Raw genomic sequence first — 26,305 nt, 5'->3', positions numbered from 1 at the left:
AAACAAGACCCCTCATTTGCAGCCATTTTTAACAGTGAAGGCTAATGTGTGATTATACCCACGCCCCCCTAAATATGAAAATTCAGTAGCTATTGTATGCCTGAAAGGGGCCAGGTGCAGTGACTCACACCTGTAATCCCAGCACTTTGAGAGGCTGAGGTGGGAGTATCCCTTGAGGCCGTTAGTTTGAGACCAGCCTAGGGAACATAGCAAGACCCTGTCTCTACTAAAATAAAAATCAAAAATCGGCCGGGTGCTGTGGCTCACGCCTGTAATCCCAACACTTTGGGAGGCCAAGGCAGGTGGATCACAAGGCCAGGAGTTCAAGACCAGCCTGGCAAACATAGTGAAACCCTGTCTCTACTAAAAATACAAAAAAAATTAGCCAGGCATGGTGGCATGTGCCTGTAGTCCCAGATACTTGGGAGACTGAGGCAGGAGAATCACTGGAACCTGGGAGGTGGAGGTTACAGTGAGCTGAGATCACGCCACTGCACTCTAGCTTGGGCAACAGAGTGAGACTTCATCTCAAAAAAAAAAAAAAAATTTAAAAATTAGCCATGCATGGTGGTACATGCCTATAGTCCCAGCTACTCAGGAGGCTGAGGAAGAAGGATCACTTGAGCCCAGGAATTGGAGGCTGTGAGGCTGCAGTAAGCTATGATGGTGCCTGCACTCCAGCCTGGGTGACAAGTGAGACCCTGTCTTAAAAAAAAAAAAAAAGAGAGAGAGAGAGAGAGAAAGAGAGAGGAAGGAAGGAAGGAGGGAAGAGATGGAGGGAGGGAGGGAAGGAGGGAGGGGCTGGGGCCGTGTTAACTGGGCTACACGAAGAGGCTACATGGAGGGTGGGAATTGAGCCAGACTTGGACATGGGGTGGAGACAGAGAAGATTCCAGGCACAGGTGCCATCCCAAACGATAGTTCTCATTTATTATAGGAGCCCATGGATTTATTTTATTCTTTGCCCTGAGCCTTATGTTTCAAAGATTTTTGCCTTCCAACCTGTATTTATCGAATAATAGTTCATGTACCGAGTCCAGCCTAAGTGAGGAAGGCGTTTCCAACAACTTAAGTCCGTGGCGAGGCTAGACTTGGAGTTTCTATTTAGCCACAGCTTGAAACGCCAACAAGATTCATTCATTCAGCATCGGTTTATTTCCCTCTGCTGTGTAGTCAGTCAAGGGAGCAGAGAATTGGTGCTGCAAAGTCTATAGCACATACATTGAGAGAGATTTTTGTTGAGTAGGAAGCTTGAGTTTACACACACTCAGCTGTTTGTTTTCTTGTCCGACAATGCCACGGCCGTCTTTGAAAACCTTCAAGAGCATCACTCACAGAATAAGGTCTTCTGAGACCCGCTGCGCTGGTAAAATGAGGACACTCCCAGGATGTGAGTTTTCCTGCCTCCCTTACCTCATCAATACCTTAAGATTTGGACTGACCTTTAGCGTTCAGCCCGACTGCCACCTCCCCAGGAAGCTGTCGTTGGTTTCCAGCTAAAGGGGTGTCTATTGGCACGTTTCTCTCTCCTTGTGGCATTTTCACAGCCTGCCTCCTGCTATTTGGGGAGAAAGCTCAGCTCCTGTTCCTTACCCTTAGGCAAGGGTAGGAACTGTGTGTACTGGTGTCCCTCACCCCCAGAACAGCTCCGAGCCCAGTACATCCCAAGAAGAAAAAAATCAGCAAGGCTTATAGGAGAATAACACAACACGCTTGACAAATTTGTCCTAATGGATGTCGGAAGAAGGCTGCACTTACCAGCTGCACTATGCACACGGCACATTTACAAAAACTGACTGTATTATGGACCATAACGTTTGTCTCAACGGAGGTCAAAAAGCTGAAAAAATACAAAACATATTTTCTGACCATAATGCAAGGAAGCTGGAAATCAGTAACAAAAAGAGAACTCTAAAAGTGTTTGCAGATTAAGAGACACGCCTCTCATTTACAGATGAAATGATATGATGTCTGAGCTTTGCTTTAAAAATATTCTAGGCTGAGCGCAGTGCCTCATGCCTGTAATCCCAGCACTTTGGGAGGCCGAGGCGGGCGGATCACTTGAGGTCAGGAGTTTGAAACCAGCCTGGCCAACATGGTGAAATCCCATCTCTTCTAAAAATACAAAAATTAGCCAGTTGTGGTGGGAGGTACCTGTAATCCCAGCTTCTTGGGAGGCTGAGGCAGGAGAATCCCTTGAACCCAGAAGTCGGAGATTGCAGTGAGCCAAGATCGCGCCATTGCACTCCAGCCTGGATGACAGAAGACTCCGTTTCAAAAAAAAAAAGTTCTAGTGGCAAGGCAAAGTGTTTGGAGGGGATATAGATGTAAAAAGACTGGCCAGAAGTAAGTAGGTAAGTGTCTAAATTGGTGATAGGTAGATGGTGAATCATTATACTGTTCTATACTATTCTCTCTCTCTCTCTCTCTCTCCCTCCCCCCTGCCTCTCCTTCTCTCTCTCTCCCTCCCTCTCCCACTCTGTCTTCATATATATATATTAGGTATATATCTCTAATAAGTTTTTTTAAAAAACAAATACATCTAAATTACCTGTAGGTCAAAAAAGAAATACGAATGGAAATTGAAAAATATTTTACTTGAACAATAATGATAATGCATGACAAATTTTTGAGATGCAGGTAAAGCCACACTTAAAGGCAATTTATAGCCTTAAAGGCAGTTAATTCATCCATCTCAAAAGTTTAGGAAAAGAATAGCAAAACAAAACAAAACAAAAAAAGTCATGGAAAACAGAAAGAGAAGAGTAGTAAAACTCAGACAAGAAATTAATCAATAGAAAACAATTAATAGACCCACAAAGCCAAACATTGATTTCTTTGAAGACTGATCACGTTTGTCCCAATAGTTATTTGTTCCAGCAACATTGTGGAGTCACTTGGGTCCCTATTTCTCAGAGCTGATTTTCCTGCTCCTTCCCCTGACTTTTCTCCCCTTCCCTTTTGTAGATGACATTCAGGGTGAGTCTCCGGCTCCATGTGGGACAGAAGAGCCCGCCCGCACCTGCCCCAATGGGACCAAATGTCAGCCCTACTGGGAAGGGCCCAACAACGGGATCACTCAGTTCGACAACATCCTGTTTGCAGTGCTGACTGTTTTCCAGTGCATAACCATGGAAGGGTGGACTGATCTCCTCTACAATGTAAGTGATGCTGGGACGGTGTGTGTGGACAATCAGAGTCTCAGGGAGGTGACCTCCTGGGACCAATGAGACTCCAAGGCTGCAATGGAGGGACCCTGAGCTGGGGGAGGCAGCCCAAGGATAACACAGCCCCCGTGAAGCTGGCCTGAGGCTCAGGCTTTGGAAGATTACAGGGACTCACGAGCAGAACTCTAACTATAGGGCGTAGAAGTCTGGAGGGCCCCCAGATGCAACATCATTTTTCATTGTGCAGGTGTTTAGGTAAAATTTTAGATTTTTGAATATGGAAAGGTTATGTGATCCAACATCAACACAGATAAAAGGTAGAGTAATATCTTTGGACATAGGCAAGGGGGCCCTGCACTGAGGTTCACCTGGCCCTCCTCCGGCCATACCAGTCCCCGTGGGATGAGAAGTTCCTGGAGCCAAGGGAATGTGTCTACCAAGAGCTTGTGCCTCACTTTCTAGACCATGTTTGGAGTTACCAGGATCCCAGAATTCCTGTTCATGCCCAGATTCCATGAACTTGCATGTGATTCTCATATGGATCTGTTAGTAACCCACCTGAGGGCCAAGGACATCCGAGGGGTGGCTGTTGGCACAAATGTGGCCAGCTTGGATGTACAAGCTGGAATGCCCACACGTGTGTGGAGCCCCTCTGGCAGGACATAGCCATGACTAGGAAGAGAAAGGAACAGGGCTGGCTCTCCCCACACCTTGACCCAGTGTAGATATCCAGATTCTAAATTCCACCGTGACCTTCCAAAGTGTAAAGGAAGGTATATTTGCAAAGTAGAAGCATAAAGCATGTTTTATTTAGTTACCTTTTAAATATTTCCCCATAGTATATGGTCTTTTTTTTGTACTCTTGCCCTAGATCTTAAAAATGTTAGGGATGTTTCTGGAAAGATGTATCCCTGCATTCTATTTCCTCTTCCTCCACTATGCAACCCCTTTAGTTCCTCAGAATATCCTTCCAGTGTTTATTTATGCAATTATAAACATAATCAAATCTATATCCCCCCCCCCTCTTTCTTACCCCAAGGAATAGCATTCTATACATGCTGTTCAATTCTGTGATTTTTTTTTTCCTCATAACCACACGTTCTAGAGATCTTTCCATTGCAGGACATGGACGGTCTCTTCATGGGTGCACACTAGTATGCCCCGCTAATTTTTGTAGAGACAGGGTTCTACCATGTTGCCCAGGCTAGTCTGGAACTCCTGGGCTCAAGCGATCCTCCCGCCTCAGCCTCCCTAAGTGCTGGGATTATAGGCGTGAGCCACCACGCCTGGCCTTCTTTATTCTTTTGCACAGCTGCATAGCGTTCTATTGTGTAGCTGCCCATAATTTATTTGTTTGCCATGAAGAGAAATGCTTGACTGGCTTCCTATCCACTGACATCGAACATGATGCTGCTGTGCCAGGAGCAATGTTGCATGTACCTCGTCATACTTTCGCAGATATAGCTAGGGGGTTGGAGGGTGTCCATTCCCAGAAGTGGGACTGCAGGATCAAAGACCAAATTCATTTATAATTTTAGTTTGGGGAAAGATTTTTGTTTTGTTTTTTTAGAGACAAGGTCTCCCTCTGTCACTCAGGCTGGAGCACAGTGGTGCAATCATAGGTCACTGCAGCCTTGAACTCCTGGGCTCAGGTGATCCTCCCACCCCAGCCTCCTGAGTAGCTGGGACCACAGGCACACACCACCATGCCTAGCTAATTAAAAAAAAAAAAATTTATAGAGATGGGGTCTCACTATGTTTCCCAGGCTGCTCTCAGACTCCTGGCCTCAAGCAGTCCTCCTGCCTCGGCCTCCCAAAGTGCAAGGATTACAGGTGTGAGCCACCGCACCCAGCCTAAATGCATTTATAATTCTGATAGATATTTAGGTGTGCACGTTTTAAACCCCACTCTGTCTTCACCACAGTTCACCTTCCCTCACCTACGATGCAGGTAAGCAGTCCCCAAGCAGGTCACGTGTCAGCAGCTGGAGTGGGGCAGAGCCAAGGATTCAGGATCAAACACAAGGATGCCACAAGTGTTGTGACCCCGTAGAGCACCCTGGGGCTTCCCCACACACACACAGCTCTGTTGACCTGTGGAGATCTTATCTTCACCAGCTGTAAGGGCCAAAATTACCATTTAAGGTTAGGCCAGGGGTTGGCCTTCCTAGGGAGTAATACCTGGCTTCCTCCTGTACGTAGAGAAGCTGAACTTTCCTCTTGGCTCTAGTGTATGTTCCTTAACAACCCATTTATGCCTAGTGTTCCATTATTGGAATGCTAGTTTTGTGGGAGTTATTTACATCCTGCTGCTCAAGGTCATCGCTAAGATCTGATTTTTCACACACAAAAAAATTGCAACCTCCAGCATAAATGGGTTAAGGAATTTCCCCACTTGTGGGTGGAGGGAGATTTGCAAAAACTCATCCTTGTAATCCTGATCAACAAAGGCCCGTTTTAGTTGGGAGTAGGCAGCAAAAGGAGCCCCATGAACAGTTGTGCCTGTCACGCACTGCACAAGAATGTCATTCATATCATAGACAACGTACGATTTCTGCTGTTATCATGATAATTTATTGACAGAAAAGAGGATGTGGGGAAGGGACATGGTGTTCTAATTTGCATGAAAACCTCATCTGAGTGTAGCATCTCTGGGAACAGGCGGCAGATCCGAGCTCAGGCCCTCTCTTGGCCCTCACCTGCGAACAGCTTGGACAAAGGGTCAGACCCAACTGGCCAGAACTCGCTGGGGAATTTTTATGGGTTCTAGGTTTTTACTTTGCAAGGCTGGTGTGAGAGGAGCTCCAGCAGGAAATGAACCCTCCTGAAGGCTAGGGAACTCAGGGAGAGAATGGGAGTGGGGATTGGGAGCTGAAAAAAATTGTGAGCATAAAAAAGGGATATGTCACAGGGTTGGATGACCAGAGAAAGCATCTGGGGGTTCAGGTTAAGATGCTGGGGGTGTGCCCAGTGGTGGGACAGGAAGCGTGAATTTCCAGAGGGCTCAGTTATAAGTATCGTTGTCCAAAGGGTGTTTGCCCTGGAAGCCTCTAAGCTTAGAGCTAAGCCACCTCTGGGGACACAAACTGAGTGGTTAAGAGCAGAGACTCAGGTGTCAGCCTGCCTGGGTTCCTCCCGATTCTTCCACTTCCTTGCTGTGCAGCCTTCGACAAGGTGCTTGGCCTCTCTGTGCCCCTATTTCCACATGTGCAAAACAAAGAGAAGCATAGTCCCACCTCACAAGGCATGAGGATTGAGTAAGGTGGATTCGCATGAAGTATTTAGAACTGATCCTGGCCCAGGGTGACCTCCGTGTAAATCAAATTCCCCACCCTGAATGGTGTTCCTTTTAGAAACGTGCATGAATTTTTCATCATAACAGCTCCAGCAGCGCCTGAGGAAGTGGAGTGAGGTGTGAGAGGTCTTACTTTATTCCCCTCCCTGGCCCTGCTATTAACCACTAACTCAGAGTAGCTTTCTAGCACTTTCCACGCATTTACATCCCACCCTCGTCCTTTGGTTAGCAGCCCATACAATGATTTAGCCCTAATGTGAACCTAGAACACAGCTTCTCGCCCAGGGATGATTTCTGCCCCCAGGGAACACTTGGCAGTGTCTGCAGACATTTTTGATTGCCACAACTGGATGGGAAGGAGGATGCTATTGGTATCAAGTGGGTGAAGGTCATGGATGCTACTCAACATTCTGCAATGCACAGCATCCCCCACCTCTGCCCCACATAGAGAATGATCCAAGCCCAAATGTCAGTAAGGTTTCTGTCAGGAAACCCTTGGCCAGAAGACTGAGGTTCTTTGAGGGCAGGGATGCCTTATACTGCAATCACCTGTCACTCTCTGCCTCTCTCTGGGGCTGCTGTGATCCCCTGGCCTGCATGGACAACCCCTAGGAGCAGCCTCCAGCCAGTGCCTGGAGAAGTCAGTGGATAAATACCCCAGCTCCCTCCCCATCAGGCGTTTTGCTCTGCCCTGCATCTTTCCAGTGGGATCAGGCTCTGGTTTCCTGCAGGGTTAACCTGGTCACTTACACACCCTTCACTTACCACCTTCCATTCCCTGCCTGGTATTTCCTGGGATGAACTTTTAGATTTATTTCCTGGGGCTGCTATAATGAAGCACCACAGACTGGGTAGCTTAAAACAACAGGAATTTATGGTCTGACAGTTCTGGAAGCCAGAAGTCCAACCTCAAGATGTTAGCAGAGCTGACAACACGCCCCTCAAAAGCCTCCGGGGGAGGATCGTTCTTTGCCTCTTCCTGGCTTTTGCTGATTTCCCACAATCTTTGGGATTCCTTGGCTTCTAGAGCCTTCATTCTCCATTCCAGTCTTCTGTCATCTAATAGCACCCTCCCAGGCCGGGCGCGGTGGCTTATGCCTGTAATCCCAGCACTTTTGGGAGGCCAAGGTGGGGAGATCACTTGAGGTCAGGAGTTTGAGACCAGCCTGGCCACCATGGTGAAACCCGGTCTCTACTAAATATACAAAAATTAGCCAGGCGTGATGGGCGGGTGCTTGTAATCCCAGCCACTTGGGAGGCTGAGGCAGGAGAATCACTTGAACCCGGGAGGTGGAGGTTGCAGTGAGCCGAGATCATGCCACTGCACTCCAGCCTGGGCGACAGAATGAAATTCCTTCTCAAAAAAAAAAAAAAAAAAATAGCATCCTCCCTTGGTGTGTCTGTGTCTCTTCTCCTCTTCTTAGAAGGACATCAGTTGTATTGGATCAGAACCTACCCTACTCCAGTCCAACCTAATTTTAACTAATTACGTCTGCAATTACCCTATTTCCAAATAAGATCACATTCTGAGGTGCCAGGGGGTTAGGACGGAAGCATTTTTGTGTGTGTAGCAGGAGGACACAATTCCATTTATAACACCTCCTAAATAAACGAATTGCATGTGGATTCTTGTCTGGGGCTTCCCAAAGTGAGATAGCCTTTCTCTCCACCCCTAAAACAACCAATAGCGTCTGTCAATGCCAGGGCGCAGGGGCTAAGGTGCCCATCTTTGAGTTTCTGCTGAGGAGGACACAGCTGCTGCGTTGGGGCACTCTTGGGTTCTGCCCTCGTGCCCAGCCGTCTCCCTTGGGCTAGCGCTGCCCTGGTATGTCCTAGAATGCACCTCGCTCTGTTTGGCCATAGGCAAGCAGAGTGTCTGGAATCTTTGTCCTCCATGACTAGTGCTGGAGCCGAAGCCAGTGGGTGTGGCCTTGCCAGCCAACTCCTTTTACCCAGTTCTGAACAAGCTAGTAGTTGAGATCAACGGAGAGTCCAGAGACAGTCGCTCCAAGCGTCTTGGAATCCATAGACACAGATGTACCGCTGAGGCCGCCCACCTGGGTAGGCACCCTTTTGTAAGATCCTAGCACCATATTTATTCTCTTAACATCCTTTCACTTATCCAGTAATTATTTATTGAGCACCTACTGTGTGCCGGGCAATGATTAGGTGATTGGAGACGCTGCAAGGTAGAAGACAGACTAAAATCTCCACCCTGGTAGGAGACAGACGCAAATGGTAAACATGATAAATAATAAACCACTCAGAAAACAGGAGACACTAAGGAAATGTGTGTGTACTATGGGAAGCCCAGTAGGAACGAAAGCTGTACAAGAGAACAAGTGACGGGTGGTTCCCTAGTCTAGGTCAGGCAATCAGGGAGGGCTCCTCAGAGGAGGTGATGTCTGAGCAGAGAAGGAGGGAGCCAGGCAGATGTTTTGGAAAGAGCATCCCCAGCATGGAGGAGAGTGGCAGCTCACCTACGGGACGTGTTTGATTCCCTTCCAGATTTTGTATTCGTTTCTTGTTTTTCTCCCTTGGCTTCCTGGTTTAAATGCCTTTTGAAGAAATCTAAGCTCAACTCATCAGCGATGCTGTCGAAGGTTTATATCAGGATATGCATCCCAGAGTTATTTACAAAATTAGAACAGAACTGGAAGCAATTGAAAGCCTGACAATAGATCGGTTAAATACCGTATGATCCTTCCGTATGATGGCATATTATGTCATCATTAAAAATCGTCTGCTGGGAGAATATTAAGGATACAGGGGAAAGGGTCACCATATAATGATGAGTGGGGGGTGCTGGGCACAGTGGTTCATGCCTGTAATCCCAGCAATTTGGGAGTCTGAGGAGGGTGGATCACTTGAACCCAAGAGTTTGAGGCCAGTCTGGGCAACATAGTGAAACCCAATTTCTACCAAAAAAAAAAAAAAAAATGCAAAAATTAGCCAGGCATAGTGGCATACATCTGTAGTCCCAGCTACTCAGGAGGCTGAGACAGGAGGATCACTTGAGCCCTGAAGTCAGAGGTGGCAATAAGCTGTGATCATGCCACTGCACCCCAGCCTGGACAACAGAGTAAGACTCTGTCATAAAACAAACAAACAAACAAACAAAAAAATGATGAGTGGGAGAAATGAGTTTTTAAACAGGGATCAAGGAGGCCAGGCATGGTGTCTCACACCTGTAATCCCAGCACTTTGGGAGGCCGTGGTGGGCAGATCACCTGAGGTCAGGAGTTTGAGACCAGCCTGGCTAACACAGCAAAACCCCAGCTCTACAAAAAATACAAAAATTAGCCGGGCGTGGTGGCGGGCGCCTGTAATCCCAGCTACCTGGGAGGCTGAGGCAGGAAAATCAATTGAGCCCAGGAGGTGGAGGTTGCAGTGAGCTGTGACCACACCACTGCACTCCAGCCTGGGCAACAGAGCAAAAACTGCACAAGAGAACAAGTGATGCGTGGTTCCCTAGTCTAGGTCAGGCAATCATGGAGGACTCCTCAGAGGAGGCAATGTTTGAGCAGAGAAGGAAGGAGCTAGGCAGATGTTTTGGAAAGATCATTCCCAGCATGGAGAACAGTGGCAGCTCACCCGCACTAGAAAAGAAAAACTGATGAGAAGGGAAAATGAGTTTTTAAAAAGGAATCAAGATGAGGTAAACCTTATGATCTCAAATGTACAAATATGAAAACGTAAGTAAAGAAAAATTGGAAGACACTTTACCAGGTTGACCTTCGGGTGGTGGGATTTGGGAATCTTGATTTTCTCAATACTTCTTTGTATCTTCAAATTTCTCTATGATGATCACAGTTTCCTTTTTTTTTTTTTTTTTTTTTTTTTGAGATGGAGTCTCACTCTTGCCCAGGCTGGAGTGCAGTGGCGTGATCTCGGCTCACTTGGCTAACCTCTCGGGTTCAAGTGATTCTCCTGCCTCATCCTCCCAAGTAGCTGGGACTACAGGCGTGCACCACCATGGCCAGCTAATTTTTTGTATTTTTAGTAAAAATTGGGTTCCGTCATGTTGGCCAGGCTGATCTCGAACTCATAAGCTCAAGTGATCCACCAACCTCAGCCTACCAAGTTGGTGTGAGCCAATTAAACTTGTCTTGCTAAATGGTGAGGTGGGGGGAAAAAGGTCTGGGATCATTCCTAGACCAGGGAGAAAGGGAGGAGAATGAACCTTTCTTGGGCAAACAGTGTCCTGGGTATCCTTATCTTATATAATCTGTCCAGAGAGTCCACACTAAAATAAATAATTGATTGATTGATTGATACATCAATACTAAGTGGCCAGGCTTGGTGGCTCATATCTGTAACCCCAACTACTTAGGAAGCCGAGGTGGGAGGATTGTTTGAACAAGGAGTTCCAGGAGACCAGCCTGGGAAACACAGCAAGACTCATCTTTAAAAAAAAAAATTTTTTTTTTTTTTTAATTAGCTGGGTACGGTAGCTTACGCCTGTAATCCCAGCACTTTGGGAGGCCAAGGCAGGTGGATTACGAGGTCAGGAGTTCGAGACCAGCCTGACCAACAAGGTGAAACCCCATCTCTACTAAAAATACAAAACTTAGCCGAGCATGGTGGCACGCGCCTGTAGTAGCAGCTACTCAGGAGGCTGAGGTAGAAGAATCATTTGAACCTGGGAGACAGAGGTTGTAGTGAGCTGAGATCAGGCCATTGCACTCCAGCCTGGGCAACAAGAGCCAAACCACGTCTCAAAAAAAAATGTTTTTTAATTAACCAGGTGTGGTGGCACATGCCTATAGTCCCAGCTACTTGGGAGGCTGAGGCAGGAGGATTGCTTGAGCCCAGCAGTTCAAGGCTGCAGTGAGCTATGATCCCGCCATTGCACTCCAGCCTGGGCAACATCAAGACCCCATCTCTTAACTAAACACATAAATAAATAAATGATCATTTTTATTTTATTATTAAATACACAAGATAAATGAAAAACAGGCAAATCTTTCTTATAACAGAATTCCATTTAAAGTATGTAGACTTCACTCCCCACTGCCCCAGGAGGTGGAGACTAATCTCCCCTTCTTTGAGGGTAGGCTGGACTTAGTGACTCATTTCCGAAGAATAGAGTAGGTAAAGGGGAAAATAGAAGTTTTATAGTAGAGGAACAGACAGATACCACTTTAACCAAATGATGAAGATTAGTATCTCCCGGGGATGTGGATATTATGTAACCCTTGATTTTATGCCTATGTAGTGTTCTTCCCAAAAACTCGTAATCCCTGTTTTTTGGGGTTTTGCTCTGTCTCCTAAGCTGGAGTATAATGATGCAATCATAGCTCACTGCAGCCTCAAACTCCTGGTCTCAAGCGATCCTCCCACCTCAACCTCCTGAGTAGCTAGGGCTATAGGCATACACCATCACGCCCAGCTAGTTGGATTTTTTTTGGTAGAGAAATGGTCTCAGTATGTTGCCCAGGCTGGCCTCAAGCTTCTGGCCTCTAGTGTTCCTCCCACCCCAGCCTCCAGAGTCACTGGGATTACAGGCATGAGCCACTGAGACCAGCCCAGAATATTTTTTTTTAAGGATTTGTGATGTTGTTTAAGAGATGATTCTTTATAACACATCAACAAGTCCCAGTGATGGGTTGGATAAGTCTTGTGATTTCATGGGAGTATTAAGCTTAAAAGACTTTGCATGATATCTGTGAACTATATGTGATTTCTGTTGGTGATGGGGGTCACTGATTTTGCGGTTTGCCACCTCCGATCATCCTGGAAGAAAATGCTCCACTTCCAGTGAAAGTGAGAGGAAGTAAAGGGGTAATTATTTTCTATCTAAATTCAGGGACTCCTCAATTCTATCCACAGACCCCTAAGCATTTCCTCCCCAAGCTGAGACTGAAGGAATCTTGCCAGTGGCTTCTGTAGTCACTGTGGCTGGAAAACCCCTCAGAAGAGGTGATAGTTTAGCAGGTAACTGGAGTTCTCACCGTCCGTGTCTGGCTCAGCCCCCATCACACCCAGTTATCCAGCCCAAAATGTCAGTAGTACTGAGGTTGAGAGACTCTGCTCTAGGAGGCCAAGCCTCTTGGAGGAAGGAGGATTGGGGTACTGGCTGGGCATCGAGGTGAACCTACCCCCTAAGAGCTTTGGGACGGTGTGAGTTTCTGTCCATACCCAAGGACTACAAATGCAGGTTTACTGGAGATTCTGTGCTAAAAGTGAAGTCCAAGTCACTTCTAACTGCTACAAAACAAATCTCCATCAACACAGCCCATCTCTGCTCTTGACCTGGAGGCTCCAAAGTATCCACACGGCTCCCATGCCCACTAGACGGGCCTCTTCCCTGGACCTTCCTGGGCCAGAGCAGGCTCTGGGTAGCCTTGTGGAATCAAGATGGGTGACTGGCCACTTCCTCTGTGCCACCCTGTTCTGGCTACTTCTCCAGGCATCAGCCTGGGATTCCTTGATGGTAAAAATATAAAACCCTCTGAGCTAGGGCCTTTAATATCCCCATTTTACAGATGAAGAAACGAGTCCCAGAGCTGTGCACAGCGATTGAGAGTCGGAACTCAGCTCTGTCTCACTCAGTGTCAGCATCCTCAGGTTCTGCCATTTACAGCCTCCCACAGCAAACAGGATTGAGGGCTGCTTCTCTGAGCTCACGGGGATGGAATGGGGAACCCCATGAGTACTGCAACAAAACTGTGTGCTAGAGACAAGAGCTGGTGGCTCTGTGTTGCTCTAGCAACAGGTGGCCTCATTTCACAGGGACCCCCTCACCATATGTGCCCCATGTGGCTCAGAAAAGCCAGAAATTGTCTCCACCCTCACAGGGGAAGGTCCCCGACACCCTCTTTGCCAGCTGGGCCAAGGCAAATTGGGATCACTTCATGAAGGACAGGACCTGCCCTCTCTTGGTTGGTCCCAGGGAGGGGATGTGGAGGGGCTGGGGACCTGGCAGGACCAGGGTGTCTTGAGTTAATTTGGGGCTGCCTTTAGCTGAGGGCTTCTTTGTGTCTGGCATCAGCTTTGCATTGTGTCTTGATCTGTAAAACAGTCCTGTGAGGAAAGATATTTTTAACCCCATCTTCCAGATGAGGAAACGGAGGCCCACAGGGGTAATGTGACCTGCCAAGGTCCCCTAGCCAAGAGTGACAAAGCCAGGGTTCACACACAGCTCTGGACACAATTCATTACCTTTCATCCGTCTCTCTCTAACTCTTTCTTTTTCCCTCTCTTTGTCTCTCTCTCTCTCTTTTTTTTTTTTTTTTTTTTTGAGACAGAGTCTCACTCTGTCACCCAGGCTAGAGTGCAGTGGCGCAATCTCAACTCACTGCAACCTCCACCTCCTAGGTTCAAGCGATTCTTGTGCCTCAACCTCCCAAGTAGCTGGGATTACAGGCATGTGCCACCACACTCAGCTAGTTTTGGGGGGTTTTGTTTTGTTTTGTTTTGTGAGATGGAGTCTTGCTCTGTCACCAGGCTGAAGTGCAGTGGCGCGACTTTGGCTCACTGCAGCCTCTGCCTCCTGGGTTCAAGTGATTCCCCTGCCTCAGCCTCCTCAGTAGCTGGGACTACAGGTGCATACCACCACGCCCAGCTAATTTTTTGTATTTTAGTAAAGACAGGGTTTCACCAGGTTGGCCAGGATGGTCTCAATCTCCTGAGCTCATGATTCGCCCGCCTTGGCCTCCCAAAGTGCCAGGATTACAGGCGTGAGCCACAGTGCCGGCCAATTTTTTGTATTTTTAACAGAGACAGGGTTTCGCCATGTTGGCTGGGCTGATCTCAAGCTCCTGACCTCAAGTGATCTGCCTGCCTTGGCCTCCCAAAGTGCTGGGATTACAGGCGTGAGCCACCACGCGCAGCCTTTGTCTCTTTTATTCTTGTGCGCTCTCTCTCTCTCGCTCGCTCGCTCTCTCTCCCTCCCTTCTCTTTCTCCACCTCCTTCTCCTTCTCTCCCTTTTCCTCACCCTTCTTTGTGCTTTTCTCTGTGAGTGTCTCTTCTCTATTTCTCTGCCTTGGTGAATGTCAATTAGGAAAGCAGAAAAACCGTGTTTAATTTGTGATCATAACTGCATGTCCCTGGCCAGGCGTGGTGGCTCATGCCTGGAATCCCAGCACTTTGAGAGGCTGAGGCAGGAAGATTGCTTGAGACCAGGAGTTCAAAACCAGCCTGGTCAAAAAGCAAGACCCTGTCTTTACAAAAGAAAAAATTAGTTAGCTGGGCATGGTGGTATGTACCTGTAGTCCCAGGTACTCGGGAGGCTGAGGCAGGAGGATTGCCTGAGCCCAAGGGTTTGAAGCTGCAGCGAGCTGTGATTGCACCAGTGTACTCCAGCCTGGGTGACAGAACTAGACCCTGTCTCAAAAAAAACTAATAATTGGGGGCCAGGCGCGGTGGCTCACACCTATAATCCCAGCACTTTGGGAGGCCAAGACGGGCGGATCATGAGGTCAGGAGATCGACACCACCTGGCTAACACGGTGAAACCCCGTCTCTACTAAAAATACAAAAATTAGCCGGGCGCAGTGGCGGGTGCCTATGGTCCCAGCTACACGGGAGGCTGAGGCAGGAGAATGGCATGAACCCGGGAGGCAGAGCTTGCAGTGAGTGGAGATCGCACCACTGCACTCCAGCCTGGGTGACAGAGCGAGACTCCATCTCAAAAAAAAAAAAAACCTAATAATTAAAAATAAATAAATAAATGCATGTCCCTTGGCAAGTGGTTACTAATGGTTGGAATCACCTTTGACCCAAGCCCTTTTTCATTCATAGATGTTTGTCTTGACCAAAATCAAAGCATTCGATTTTGGACTGTAAATCACTGGTTCATTCAACAACCACCATTGAATGCCTACTGTATGCAGACACTCTTCTGGACACAGAGGAGTTGACGTGTGAGTGGGGAAAGTCAGTGATCAATTGAGATAAAAGGGCAGAGAGCAGACATTAAATAGTTTAGGCTTTGTGGGCCAGACAGTCTCCATCGCAATGACTCAATCTGCTTCTGTAGCATAAAAGTAACCACAGATAAAACACACAAGTGAATGAGCATGGCTGTTGACCAATTAAACTTTAACCTATAAAAACAGGTGGCTGGCTCGTGGGCTGTAGTTTGTGGATCGTTGCCTTTGAAATAGTATTAGAGGGTGGTGAGAGGTCAGGAATAGAATAAAACAGTAGAGAGTTTGTGCGTCATCAAGATGAAAGGTTGTTATCCTTATACACCCTGAATGGCCAGGCACCGTAGCCATTATGATCTATAATTCCAACACTTTGGGAGGCTGAGGCAGGAGGATCCCTTGAGCCCAAGAGTTTAAGATCAGCCTAGGCTCATAGTGAGACCCCATCTCTACAAAAAAAAAATTTTTTAATTAGCTGGACATGGTGGAGCATGCCTGTAGTCCCAGCTACTTGGGAGGCTGAGATGGGAGGACTGCTTGAGCCTGGGAGGTTGGGGCTGCAGTGAGCCGATCTTGCCACTGCACTCCAGCCTGGATGACAGAGCAAGAACTGTCTCAAAAAAAAAAAAAAAAAAAAAGAAAGAAAACACAGACCTGAAGGAACAAATCATATGAATGCATTAAAATATCATATGTATCCAAAAAATGTATACATCCATCAGCCTGGCATGGTGGCTCATGCCTGTAATCCTAGCACTTCGGGAGGCCAAGGCAGGCAGATTGCCTGAGCTCAGGAGTTCGAGACCACCCTGGGCAACATGGTGAAACCCCGTCTCTACTAAAATACAAAAACTTAGCTGGGCATGGTGGCAGGCACCTGTAGTCCCAGCTACTTGGGAGGCTGAGGCACAAGAATTGCTTGAACCCAGGAGACAGAGGTTGCAGTGAGCCGAGATTATACCACTGTACTCCAGCCTGGACAACAGAGCAAGACTCTGTCTCAAAAAAAAAAAAAAAATATATATATATATATATATATATATATAAAATCAATTTAAAGTTTTCCTTAATAAACATTTCTCTCCTTTTCTCCTTTGGTGAATGTCAAATAATGAAGCAGCAAAACTATGTTTAGTTAGTGATCGTAAATGCATGTCCCTGGCTGGGTGTGGTGGCTCACACTTGTAATCCCAGCACTTTGGGAGGCTGAGGCAGGAGACCATAGTTTGAGGCCAGCAGTTGCTTGAGGTTTTTTAAAAAGACATGAAGAGATGAGGGGAGCCATGGAGGTATCTCAGGGAAGAGCAGCCCAGGTAGATGGAAGAGCCAGTGCAAAAGCCCTCAGGCAGGATGTTCCTGGCATTTGTGAGGATACGTGGCTGCCCAGGTATCCAGAGGGGAGTGAGTGAGGATGAAGGAAGGAGCTGATGAAGGAAGGTGATAAAATACTTCATGGATCGGCCAGGCATGGTGGCTCCCACCTGTAATCCCAGCACTTTGGGAGACCAAGGCGGGTGGATCACGAGGTCAGGAGTTCCAGACCAGCCTGGCCAACATGGCGAAACCCCGTCTCTACTAAAAAATACAAAAAAGTTAGCCAGGTGTGGTCGTGCACACCTGTAATCCCAGCTACTTGGGAAACTGAGACTCGAGAATCGCTTGAACCCAGGAGGTGGAGGTTGCAGTGAGCTGAGATCACCCCACTGCACTCCAACCTGGGTGACAGAGTGAGACTCTGTCCCAAAAAAAAAAAAAAAGACTTCATGAACAGACAGCCTATATAATGTATGATCCAAACCAGGGCAGTTTTGAGAGTGAAAGGGGAAAAAGAGGACTGAAAAAATAATTAACAGGCCTGGCATGATCTAAAACGGGTGTAAAGTGGGACACGCAGCCTCCCTCATGGTCACCGTCAGACTTCCGCTTTTTCACGGTCAAATCCACCCCCATGTTTATCCCATATACCAGAGAATTGGGTGTTCTCCTGAGCTGAGTTTTTTGTGTTTGTTTGTTTGTTTGTTTTAACATCCTGTATACTTTTTCTGCATGAACCATGCTCAAAAAAATTAGAGGAAAATAAACCATAAAACAGAAGGCACTTAAGGATTTTGCTGGGACTCAGCCATTCATTTGTTTGATGAGTATTTATGGAGCGCTTTCTAAGCACCAGGCGCCACCAGCAATACTGGGATGAATCAGTAACATCCCTTACCCTTGGAGCTCTCTTGGGCCCATATACACTTAAAATACTATGCAAGTACAGAGAAGGGGTGAAGTGGGAAAAAATCAGTCGGTTGTAAGCCAGAATAACGGGTCTAATCCCACCCATGCCATCTGCACCCTGTGTGATCCGGGCACATCACATTGCCTCTCTCAGCCTCAGTTTCTCCATCCACTAAGGCATGGAAGTGGTAGGAATCAAGGCAGATATGGGGAGTATTTCATCAGCCGAAAAGACTTGGCTGATGTGACCATAATTCTGCCTTCTGCCTCTCCTTTCCCAGAAAAATAGCTTAATCATTTGGATTTGGGATAAACACACTTCCTGTCTGTGTTTATTATTTAAATGATTCACCAAACTGGGCGTGGTGGCTCACCCCTGTAATCCCAACACTTTGGGAGGCTGAGGAGGGCAGATGACTTGAGCCCAGGAGTTCGAGACCAGCCTGCCCAACATGGAGAAACCCCGTATTTACTCTTAAAAAAAAAAACACGAAACAATTAGCTGGGCATGGTGGTGCGTGCCTGTAATCCCAGCTACTTGGGAGGCCGACGTACAAGAATCACTTGAACCCAGGAGGCACAGGTTGCAGTGAGCCTAGATCGTGCCACCACACTCCAGCCTGGGTGACAGAGTGAGACTGTGTCTCAAAAAAATGAATAAATAAATAAAATGATCCACCAACAGGAACCCCAGGAACATTTGTATTGACTATGCAACTAATGCTTAGCAAGCACCTACTATGTGCCTGGTGCTGATCTGGACACTGGGATTAAGACAGGAAAATTTCTACCGTCGAGGAGCTGATGTTCAAGATGAGAATCTTGAAGTGCGTAAGTTGACAAGATGATTCAGACAGTGGAACGTGCTGGGAAGAGAATGAGATGTCTGGCTGAGCTGCAGGAAGGGGCAAGTCCTTTTGATTGAAAGGTCCAAGAAGGCTTCTCTGATGGGGGCACAGTGGATCTAAGGGTTGAGTGATAAGAAGAAATTGGCCAAGCAAAGACCTAAAGGCAGAGTTGCTCCAGGCAGAGGTTCAGAGGACAGAAATAATTGACTGATTGTGATCTTGAACTTGACCTTTCTTCTGCTAACTTTGGGTTTGGTTTGTTCTTGCTTTTCTGGCTCCTTGAGGTACGTGTTGGGTTCTTACTTTGTAGTTTTTTTTGTTTGTTTGTTTTGTTTTTTTACTTTTTTGAGACAGAGTCTCACTGTGGTGCCCAGGTTGGAGTGCAGTGGCGTGATCTTGGTTCACTGCAACCTCTGCCTCCTGGGCTCAAGCGAACCTCTCGCTTCAGCATCCCCAGTAGCTGGGACGACGTGCACAGCACCACACCCAGCTAATTTTTTTTATTTTTATTTTTTAGAGACGGGGTCTCACTGTGTTGCCCAGGCTGATCTCAAACCCCTAGCTCAAGAGATCCTCCTGCCTCAGCCCCCTAAAGTGCTGGGATGACAGGCGTGAGCCACCACATCCGGCCTCTGTTTTTTGTGATGTAGATATCTGATGCTATAAACTTCCCTCTTAATTGCTTCTTGGCCCTTTAGCTAAGGTCAAGTGTAAACTTCCCTCAGCACTGCTTCTGCTGCATCTCACAAGTGTTGGTGTGTTGTGTCTCTGTTTTCATTCATTTCCAAAAGTTTTTAAATTTCCATCTTAACTTCTTCACTGACCCAATGGTCATTCAGGAGCATGTTGTTTAATAGCCATATATTTGCATCATTTCTGAATTTTTCTTGGTATTGATTTCTAGTTTTACCCCAGGGTAGTCCGAGAAGATACTTGACAGAATTCCAGTATTTTAGAATTTGTTGAGACTTGTTTTGTGGCCTAACATGCAGTCTGTCTTGGAAAATGTCCAGGTGCTGATGAGAAGAATGTATGTTCTCCATCAGACATGCAGGAGACAGACACTTTCTCACCTGCCTCATGGGATCCATAAAAGAGTCAATCAGAAGTTGGCATTTAAGAAAGACCAGAAGGAGGCTGGGTGCAGTGGCTCATGCCTGTAATCCCAGCACTTTGGGAGGCCAAAGCAGGTAGATCACCTGAGGTCAGGAGTTCGAGACCAGCCTGATCAACATGGTGAAATCTCGTCTCTATTTTAAAAAATACAAAAATTAGCTGGGCATGGTGGTGGGTGCCTCTAATCCCAGCTACTCAGGAGGCTGAGGCAGAGAATCGCTTGGACCCAGGAGGTAGAGGCTGCAGTGTGCTGAGATCACACCATTGCACTCCAGGCTGGGCAACAGAGCAAGACTCCATCTGAAAAAAAAAAAAAAAAGGAGGTGAAGGAGCAAACTATGGAGATATCAAACTGTATCAATCTGGCTGATTGTGGTGGTTCATGCCTGTAATCCCAGCACTTTGGGAGGCTGAGGCAGGAGGATCACTTGACTCCAGGAGTTTGAGATCAGCCTGGGCAACATAGAGACCCCCTCTCTACAAAATATAAAAAATTAATTAGAAAGATGTATTGGTCAGGGCAGCCAAGTTATGCTGCAGTAACAAACATCCCCAAAGCCTCCATGACTTTTAACAACAGATGTATTTCCTGCTCATGCTATATGTCCAGTGCAGGTTGGCAGTGGGGAAGAAGGGGGGCTCTGTTCAGTGTAGTCACTTGGGACCTAGTTAATCACCTAGAACATTGCCATTTGCTCTTCCAGAAGGGAAAAAGGAATGCCAGAAGGTCCTACACTAAAAATTCACTGCTCTGGCTCCAAAGTGATAGCTATTTCCACTCACTCCTCATTGACCAGCACTTAGCATGTCCTCAGCCAACCCCAAAGGGACCAGGAAGGACCATCCCGCCATATTGCTGGAAATATTTGATGGCAGCATTAATGGGGAACAGTGTTCCAGGCAGCAGAACTCTTTGAGCCCTTGGAAGAAAGAAAAGGCGATCTCTCGAGCACATCCTTCCCAGTATTATTAATGAATTTAACAAATGAGCAAGCCATCCTCCCCCACTCTCCTCCCTGAATCCAGACTTGTGCATATCCCTCCCTTTACTTGAACTGCCAAAGAAGAGATGAGAACCAGGAGAGGAGATCTGTGACCCCATCTTTGCTGATGAATTATCGTAGAACAGCCATGGCATCTCCAGTCTTCGTGCTTGTAAAATGTACTTTTCATTTTGCTCCTGAACAAAATCCACCCACCCCCACCCCCAAACCAGGGAAAACCCATCTCCTAATCCAAAACTGCACCCAGCCTTCCACCAGCTTCTTCCCTGTGAATTGTTGAATCCAGAGTATGGAATTGAATAATTGAATGAGTCTGAAAGAGAAAAAGTGTCTCTAAAATCAGGCAGCAGAAGCCCACTCCCCAGAGAGGATGGTGCAGATGAGAATTCAGGAGGGAACTTGACTTGGGGTTGACGACTGAGCTATGCAGGGAACTTGGACCCAACTCTCAATCAGTCATTCAACAGACACCACTTATTGAGCACCAACTGTGTGCCAGATGTTGTCCTAGGGGGCTGGGAATACAGGAATACAGCAGGGAACAAAAAGGACAAAGCCCCTCCCCCTTGTTGAATGGACATTCCAGCCAGGAAGACGAGAGAACAAGAGAAATAAGTAAAGTGTGTAAGTGGTGAAATGCAAAAGGGAAAAAAGAAACAGGAAGTGGGGACCAGAAATGGGGGATGCAATTATAAAGGGCCATCAGGGGAGGCCTCCCTCAGAAGGTGGCATTTGAGTAAAAAACCTGAAGGAGGTGAGGGGGAACCATGTAGCAGTCTCAGGGAAGAGCATTCCAGGCAGGGGGAACAGCCTGTGCAAGGGCCCTGAGGTAGGACTGCGCTTGGCATGGTTGAGGAACTGCAAGGAAGCCAGGTGGCTGGAACGGAGTGAGCAAGGGAAAAGGGGAGGAGATAAAAGCAGAGAGGTGGGAGGGTTGGAGGCCCCCTCTGCCATTTAGTAGCTGAGTGACTTCATTTATTTCCCGTAGCTTGCATAACAAAGAACCACAAATACAGTAGCTGAAAACAACAGAAATTTATTTATTCTCTCGCAGTTCGGGAGGCCAGGTGTCCAAAGATCATCAAGGTCAGATGGGCCATGGTGCCTCTGAGACCTGGTCTGAAGTCCCTTCTTGCCTCTCTTGTAGCTTCTGGTGGTTTGCCAACAATCCTTGGTGTTCCTTCTCTTGTAGACACATCGCCCTAATTCCGCCTTCATCTCCATTTCACATGACCTTCTCCCTCTGTGCGAGGCTGTCTCTGTGCCCAGGTTTCTCCTTTTCTTATTATTTATTTGTTTGTTTATTTATTTATTTTAGAGACAGGGTCTTGCTCTGTCTCCCAGGCTGCAGTGCAGTGGCGCAATCATAGCTCGCCGCAGCCTCAAACTCCTGACCTCAAGCAATCCTCCTACCTCAGCCTCCTGAGTAGCTGGGACTGCAGATGTGAGCCACTGCGCTCTGCCCAGATGTCCCCTATAAAGAAACCCGTCAGGTAGGATAAGGGTCCACCCTAATGACCTGATTTTAACTTGATTCCATCTGCAAAGACCCTATTTCCAATTCATAGGTACCAGGGGTTAGGACTTCTTCAATGCATCTTTCTGCGGGGACCAACTGCAACCCACAACAGAACTGTGGGCATGTAATTTGATCTCTCGGCCAGGCGCGGTGGCTCACACCTGTAATCCCAGCACTTTGAGAGGCCGAGGTGGGTGGATCGCCTGAGGTTGGGAGTTCGAGACCAGCCTGGTCAACATGGTGCAACCCTGCCTCTACTAAAAATAGAAAAATTAGCTGGGCATGGTGGCAAGCACCTATAATCCCAGCTACTTGGTAGGGTGAGGCAGGAGAACTGCTTGAACCCAGAATGTGCAGGTTGCAGTGAGCCAAGATAGCACCATTGCATTCCAGCCTGGGTGAGAGAGTGAGACTCCATCTCAAAAAAAAAAAAAAAAAAAAAAGATCTCTCTATGCCTCAGTTTTCTCACCCGGGAGGGTGGGGATGATTATGTACCCACTCCTGGGGTTCATGAGAGGATTAAATGAGCTCAAACAGTCCAAACCTCCATGTGTGTCTGTTGTGGTGCTGGGTAGCGTGTCCTGTGCCCAGAGGTCCCCAAGCCTGTCGGGGACCCGGACAAGGGCAGATTCGAGTCTTGTTGGCAGCATCTGAGATGGACGGGCTGCCTTGGCATGGAAGGGCCTTGGCTGCTTTTCCCTGTTCAGTCCTGTCCCTCTCCCCCATCCTCCACCCTGTCCCTGTCATCTGAGCCTGCCCCTCGTGACGGCTCACAGTCTCCCTACTGGTGGCCGGTGCAGAGTTTCATTCCCTGGGCTATATTTAGCCCTGAGAAATGGGAACGAGAAGCCCTCAGCCGCCACAGTGACAGAGAGAGAAGCACAAAGCCAGTGCTGCCTTCTGTCCAGCCATGGTTCTGCTGACTCGGTTCTTTCTCCCAGAACCTTCCAGAAGCTAAGCATTCGCATTTCTGGGCCTGTTAAAACAATGATGTGGGCTGGTGGCTGGCACGTTCATTGTCCCCAGAACCTGTCTGTGTCCATGATTAAAGTTGGCTTGGTTAGTTTTATTTTCAGGGCTTTTTTTTTTTTTTTTTCGGTATCCGTGGCAAACCCACAAGACATAAAATTTACCATCCTAATTATTTTTTTTTAACTTTTTAATATTTTTTAATTGACAAGTCATAATTGTACTTATTCATGGGGTACATAGTGATGTTTCAATACATATAATGCATAGTGCTCAGATTGGGGTAATTAGTGTATTCATCTTCTCAGACCTTTATTGTTTCTTTCTGTTAGGAACATTCAAGCTCCTTCTAGCTATTCGAAACCATTAATATACTGTTGCCATCCTAACCATTGTTAAGGATACAGTTCTGTGGCATTAAGTATAATACATTCACATTGCTGTGCAACTATCACCACCATCCATCTCCCAAACGTTTCCATCTTCCAAATGTAACTCTGTCCCCACTAAACGCCAACTTCCTGTTCCCCCTCCCCCAGCCCTTGGCACCCACCATGCTACTTTCTGTTTTTATGATTCTGACGACTCTAGGGACCTCCTATAAATGGAATCATACGGGATTTTCCCTTTTATGACTGGTTTATTTCACATAGCATAATGCCCTCAAGGTTCACCCATGTTGCAGCACGTATCAGTATTTTCTTTCTTTTTAAGGTAAAGTTGACTATTAAAAAAAAAAAAATTTTGCCGAGCTCAGTGGCTCACGCTTGTAATCCCAGCACTTTGGGAGGCTAGAGCAGGCGGCTCAGGAGGTCAGGAGTTCAAGACCAGCCTGGGTGAAACCCTATCGCTACTAAAAATACAAAAATTAGCCAGGTGTGGTGGCGGTCACCTGTAATCCCAACTACTCAGGATGCTGAGGCAGGAAAATTGCTTGAACTCAGGAGGCAGAGGTTGCAGGGATCTGAGATCACGCCACTGCACTCCAGCTTGGGTGACAGAGAGAGACTCCATCTCAAAAAAAACAAAAAAAAAGTTTTAAAAATTGAAGTAGAATAAACATACAGAAAAATCCACAGATTATAAGTGAAGAGTTTGATTAATTGTCACAAACTAAACACACCCATGTAACCAGCCCACAAATGATGAAAAGAACCTTCTCAGCCCCAGAAGCCCCCCATCATATCCAGTTCCTAGTCACTACCTCCCCGCAAGGGTACCCCTACCAGGACTTTGAGCATCATTCACTAGTTTAGTCTGTTTTTGTATTTTGCGTAAGTGAAATCTTACATGTATGCTGTTTTCTGTCTGGCTTCTTTTGCTTGGCATTAACTTTTTAAGATCTCATGTGACCTGTGACATTGTTCATTGCATGTATCCTCTGTCTCCTGTTGATAACAATGTGGATTGTTTGCAGTTTGGGGCTATGATGAATACCACTGCTATGAATGTCCTTGTGTGTGCTTTCTGTTGGGTAACTATTCAGAATTACTATCTAATTGTAATGATCTTGGATAGGTAACCATCCAAGAATTACTGGGTCTTGGCAAAGGTACATATGGTCATACACTGCATAATGGCATTTTGGTGAACAACAGATCAAATATATAACAGTGGTCCCATAATGGACCGAATATATAACAGTGATTATCACACAGTATTTTTACTATAGCTTTTCCGTTTTTAGATATTTTTAGATACACCATTGAGTTACAGTTGCCTACAGTATTCCATAGAATAACATAGGATCAATAGGCTAGACCATGCAGCCTAGGTGTGTAGTAGGCTATACCATCTAGGCTTGTGTAAGTACACTCCATGATGTTTGCACAACAAAATGACCTAATGACACATTTCTCAGAACATATGCCCATTGTTAAGCATGACCTAATCACTCTTAGTATAGAAACTCTCAACACCAATTTTTCAAGTAGTTGTACCATGTGTTATGGGTTTTATTGTCTCACCCCAAAATTCATATGTTGAAGTCCTAACCCTCAGCACCTCAGAATGTGACCTTATCTGGAAATGGATTCATTGCACATGTAATTGTTAGGTTGGTGCCAAAGTAATTGCAGTTTTAAAACTGCATAATAGCCAAAATGAGATCATTAGGGTGGGCCATAATCCAATATGATGGTGTCCATATAAAAAGGGGAGATTTTGGCACAGAGACAGGCACACACAGAGGAAGAATGCCATGCTTAAACAAAGGCAGAGATCAGGATTATGCCTCTACAAGCCAAGAATCAGCAAAGATTGCCAGCAAACCACCAGAAGCTAGGAGAGAGGGATAAAACAGATTCTCTCTCACAGCCCTCAGAAGGAACCAGCCCTTCTAACACCTTGATCTCGGATTTCTGGCCTCTATAACTGTAAGACAATAATTCTTTGTTGTTTAAGCCACCTAGGTTGTGGTTCCTTGTTACAGCAGCCACAGGAGATGAATACAGCATGGTACCCTCCGATTGGCAGGTTATGAGGGTTCCAGTTGCTCTACAGTTTCACAGATACCTAGTAGTAATGACCTCATCTTAACTTCTTTCTCATTTTAGCCTTTCTCCTAGGCAGCAGCAGTGTCATATATGCTTTTAAAGGTGGGCTTTTAAAGCCACTCTTGAGAGCCTGCATTCTGCAGGTGTCACAGGGTGATCAACCATTGAAAGGCTACCCCTGCCCTGACAGCTGGAGGCAAGGCTTCCCAGCACAGAGGTTAAGCCCATGGACTCTGGGGCCCAGCTGGCTAGTTCAAATCGCATGTCTATTACTGAATAGCTCTGTGACCTTGGGCTGATGATTTTGTCTTTCTGAGCCTCAGTTTCCTCAATGGTAACATGGACATTATAACATAGAGGCATCATGAGGATTAAATGACTAAGTGCGCTAACATACATAATGTGCTTAGGAGGGTGCCAGCACACCATAAATACTCTGTAAGTGCTGGGTTTTATCATTCTTTTCTCTCTCTCTGTCTCTCTCTGTCTCTCTCTCTCTCTCTCTCAGTGCTGGGTTTTATCATTCTTCTCTCTCTCCTTCTCTCTCTCTGTGTCTCACACACACATACACACACACACACACACACACACCTCTCCTTGATTTTCTTCCCCTCATATTACTTCCTTCTTGCTATAGCATTCTGTTTTCTGTTTCAGACAGTATTCTATTTGTGGACTTTTTTCCCCTTGAAAATTGAACTGAAACTTCTGAGAATTTTTTGTGATTGACATTAAGGCTGCAAGGAATGCAGCAGGGAGACACTTAAGGAAAAGGCTCATGGGCCATCTGTCTG

The 26,305-nt window shown here is 46.6% G+C and overlaps 1 protein-coding gene across 21 annotated transcripts in view; it reads left to right on the top strand.

Moving 5' to 3' along the window:
• Nucleotides 1-26,305, top strand: part of CACNA1A (calcium voltage-gated channel subunit alpha1 A) — a 432,044-nt gene that overhangs the window by 267,223 nt on the left and 138,516 nt on the right. For all 21 annotated transcript variants that reach the window (XR_012428445.1, XM_045380278.2, XM_074026050.1 and 18 more), the window contains one exon: nucleotides 2,968-3,161. Coding sequence is in view for 20 of the 21 variants with exons in the window: in XM_045380278.2 (XP_045236213.2) it covers nucleotides 2,968-3,161 (194 nt within the window). In the remaining variant the exon portion in view is untranslated. The remainder of the gene's footprint in view (nucleotides 1-2,967; nucleotides 3,162-26,305) is intronic.

The sequence above is a fragment of the Macaca fascicularis genome, chromosome 19 (assembly GCF_037993035.2).
Source record: "Macaca fascicularis isolate 582-1 chromosome 19, T2T-MFA8v1.1".
NCBI lineage: Eukaryota > Metazoa > Chordata > Mammalia > Primates > Cercopithecidae > Macaca > Macaca fascicularis.
The sequence above is the reverse complement of the archived record's forward strand: the minus strand, read 5'-3'. Positions and strand labels throughout refer to the sequence as shown.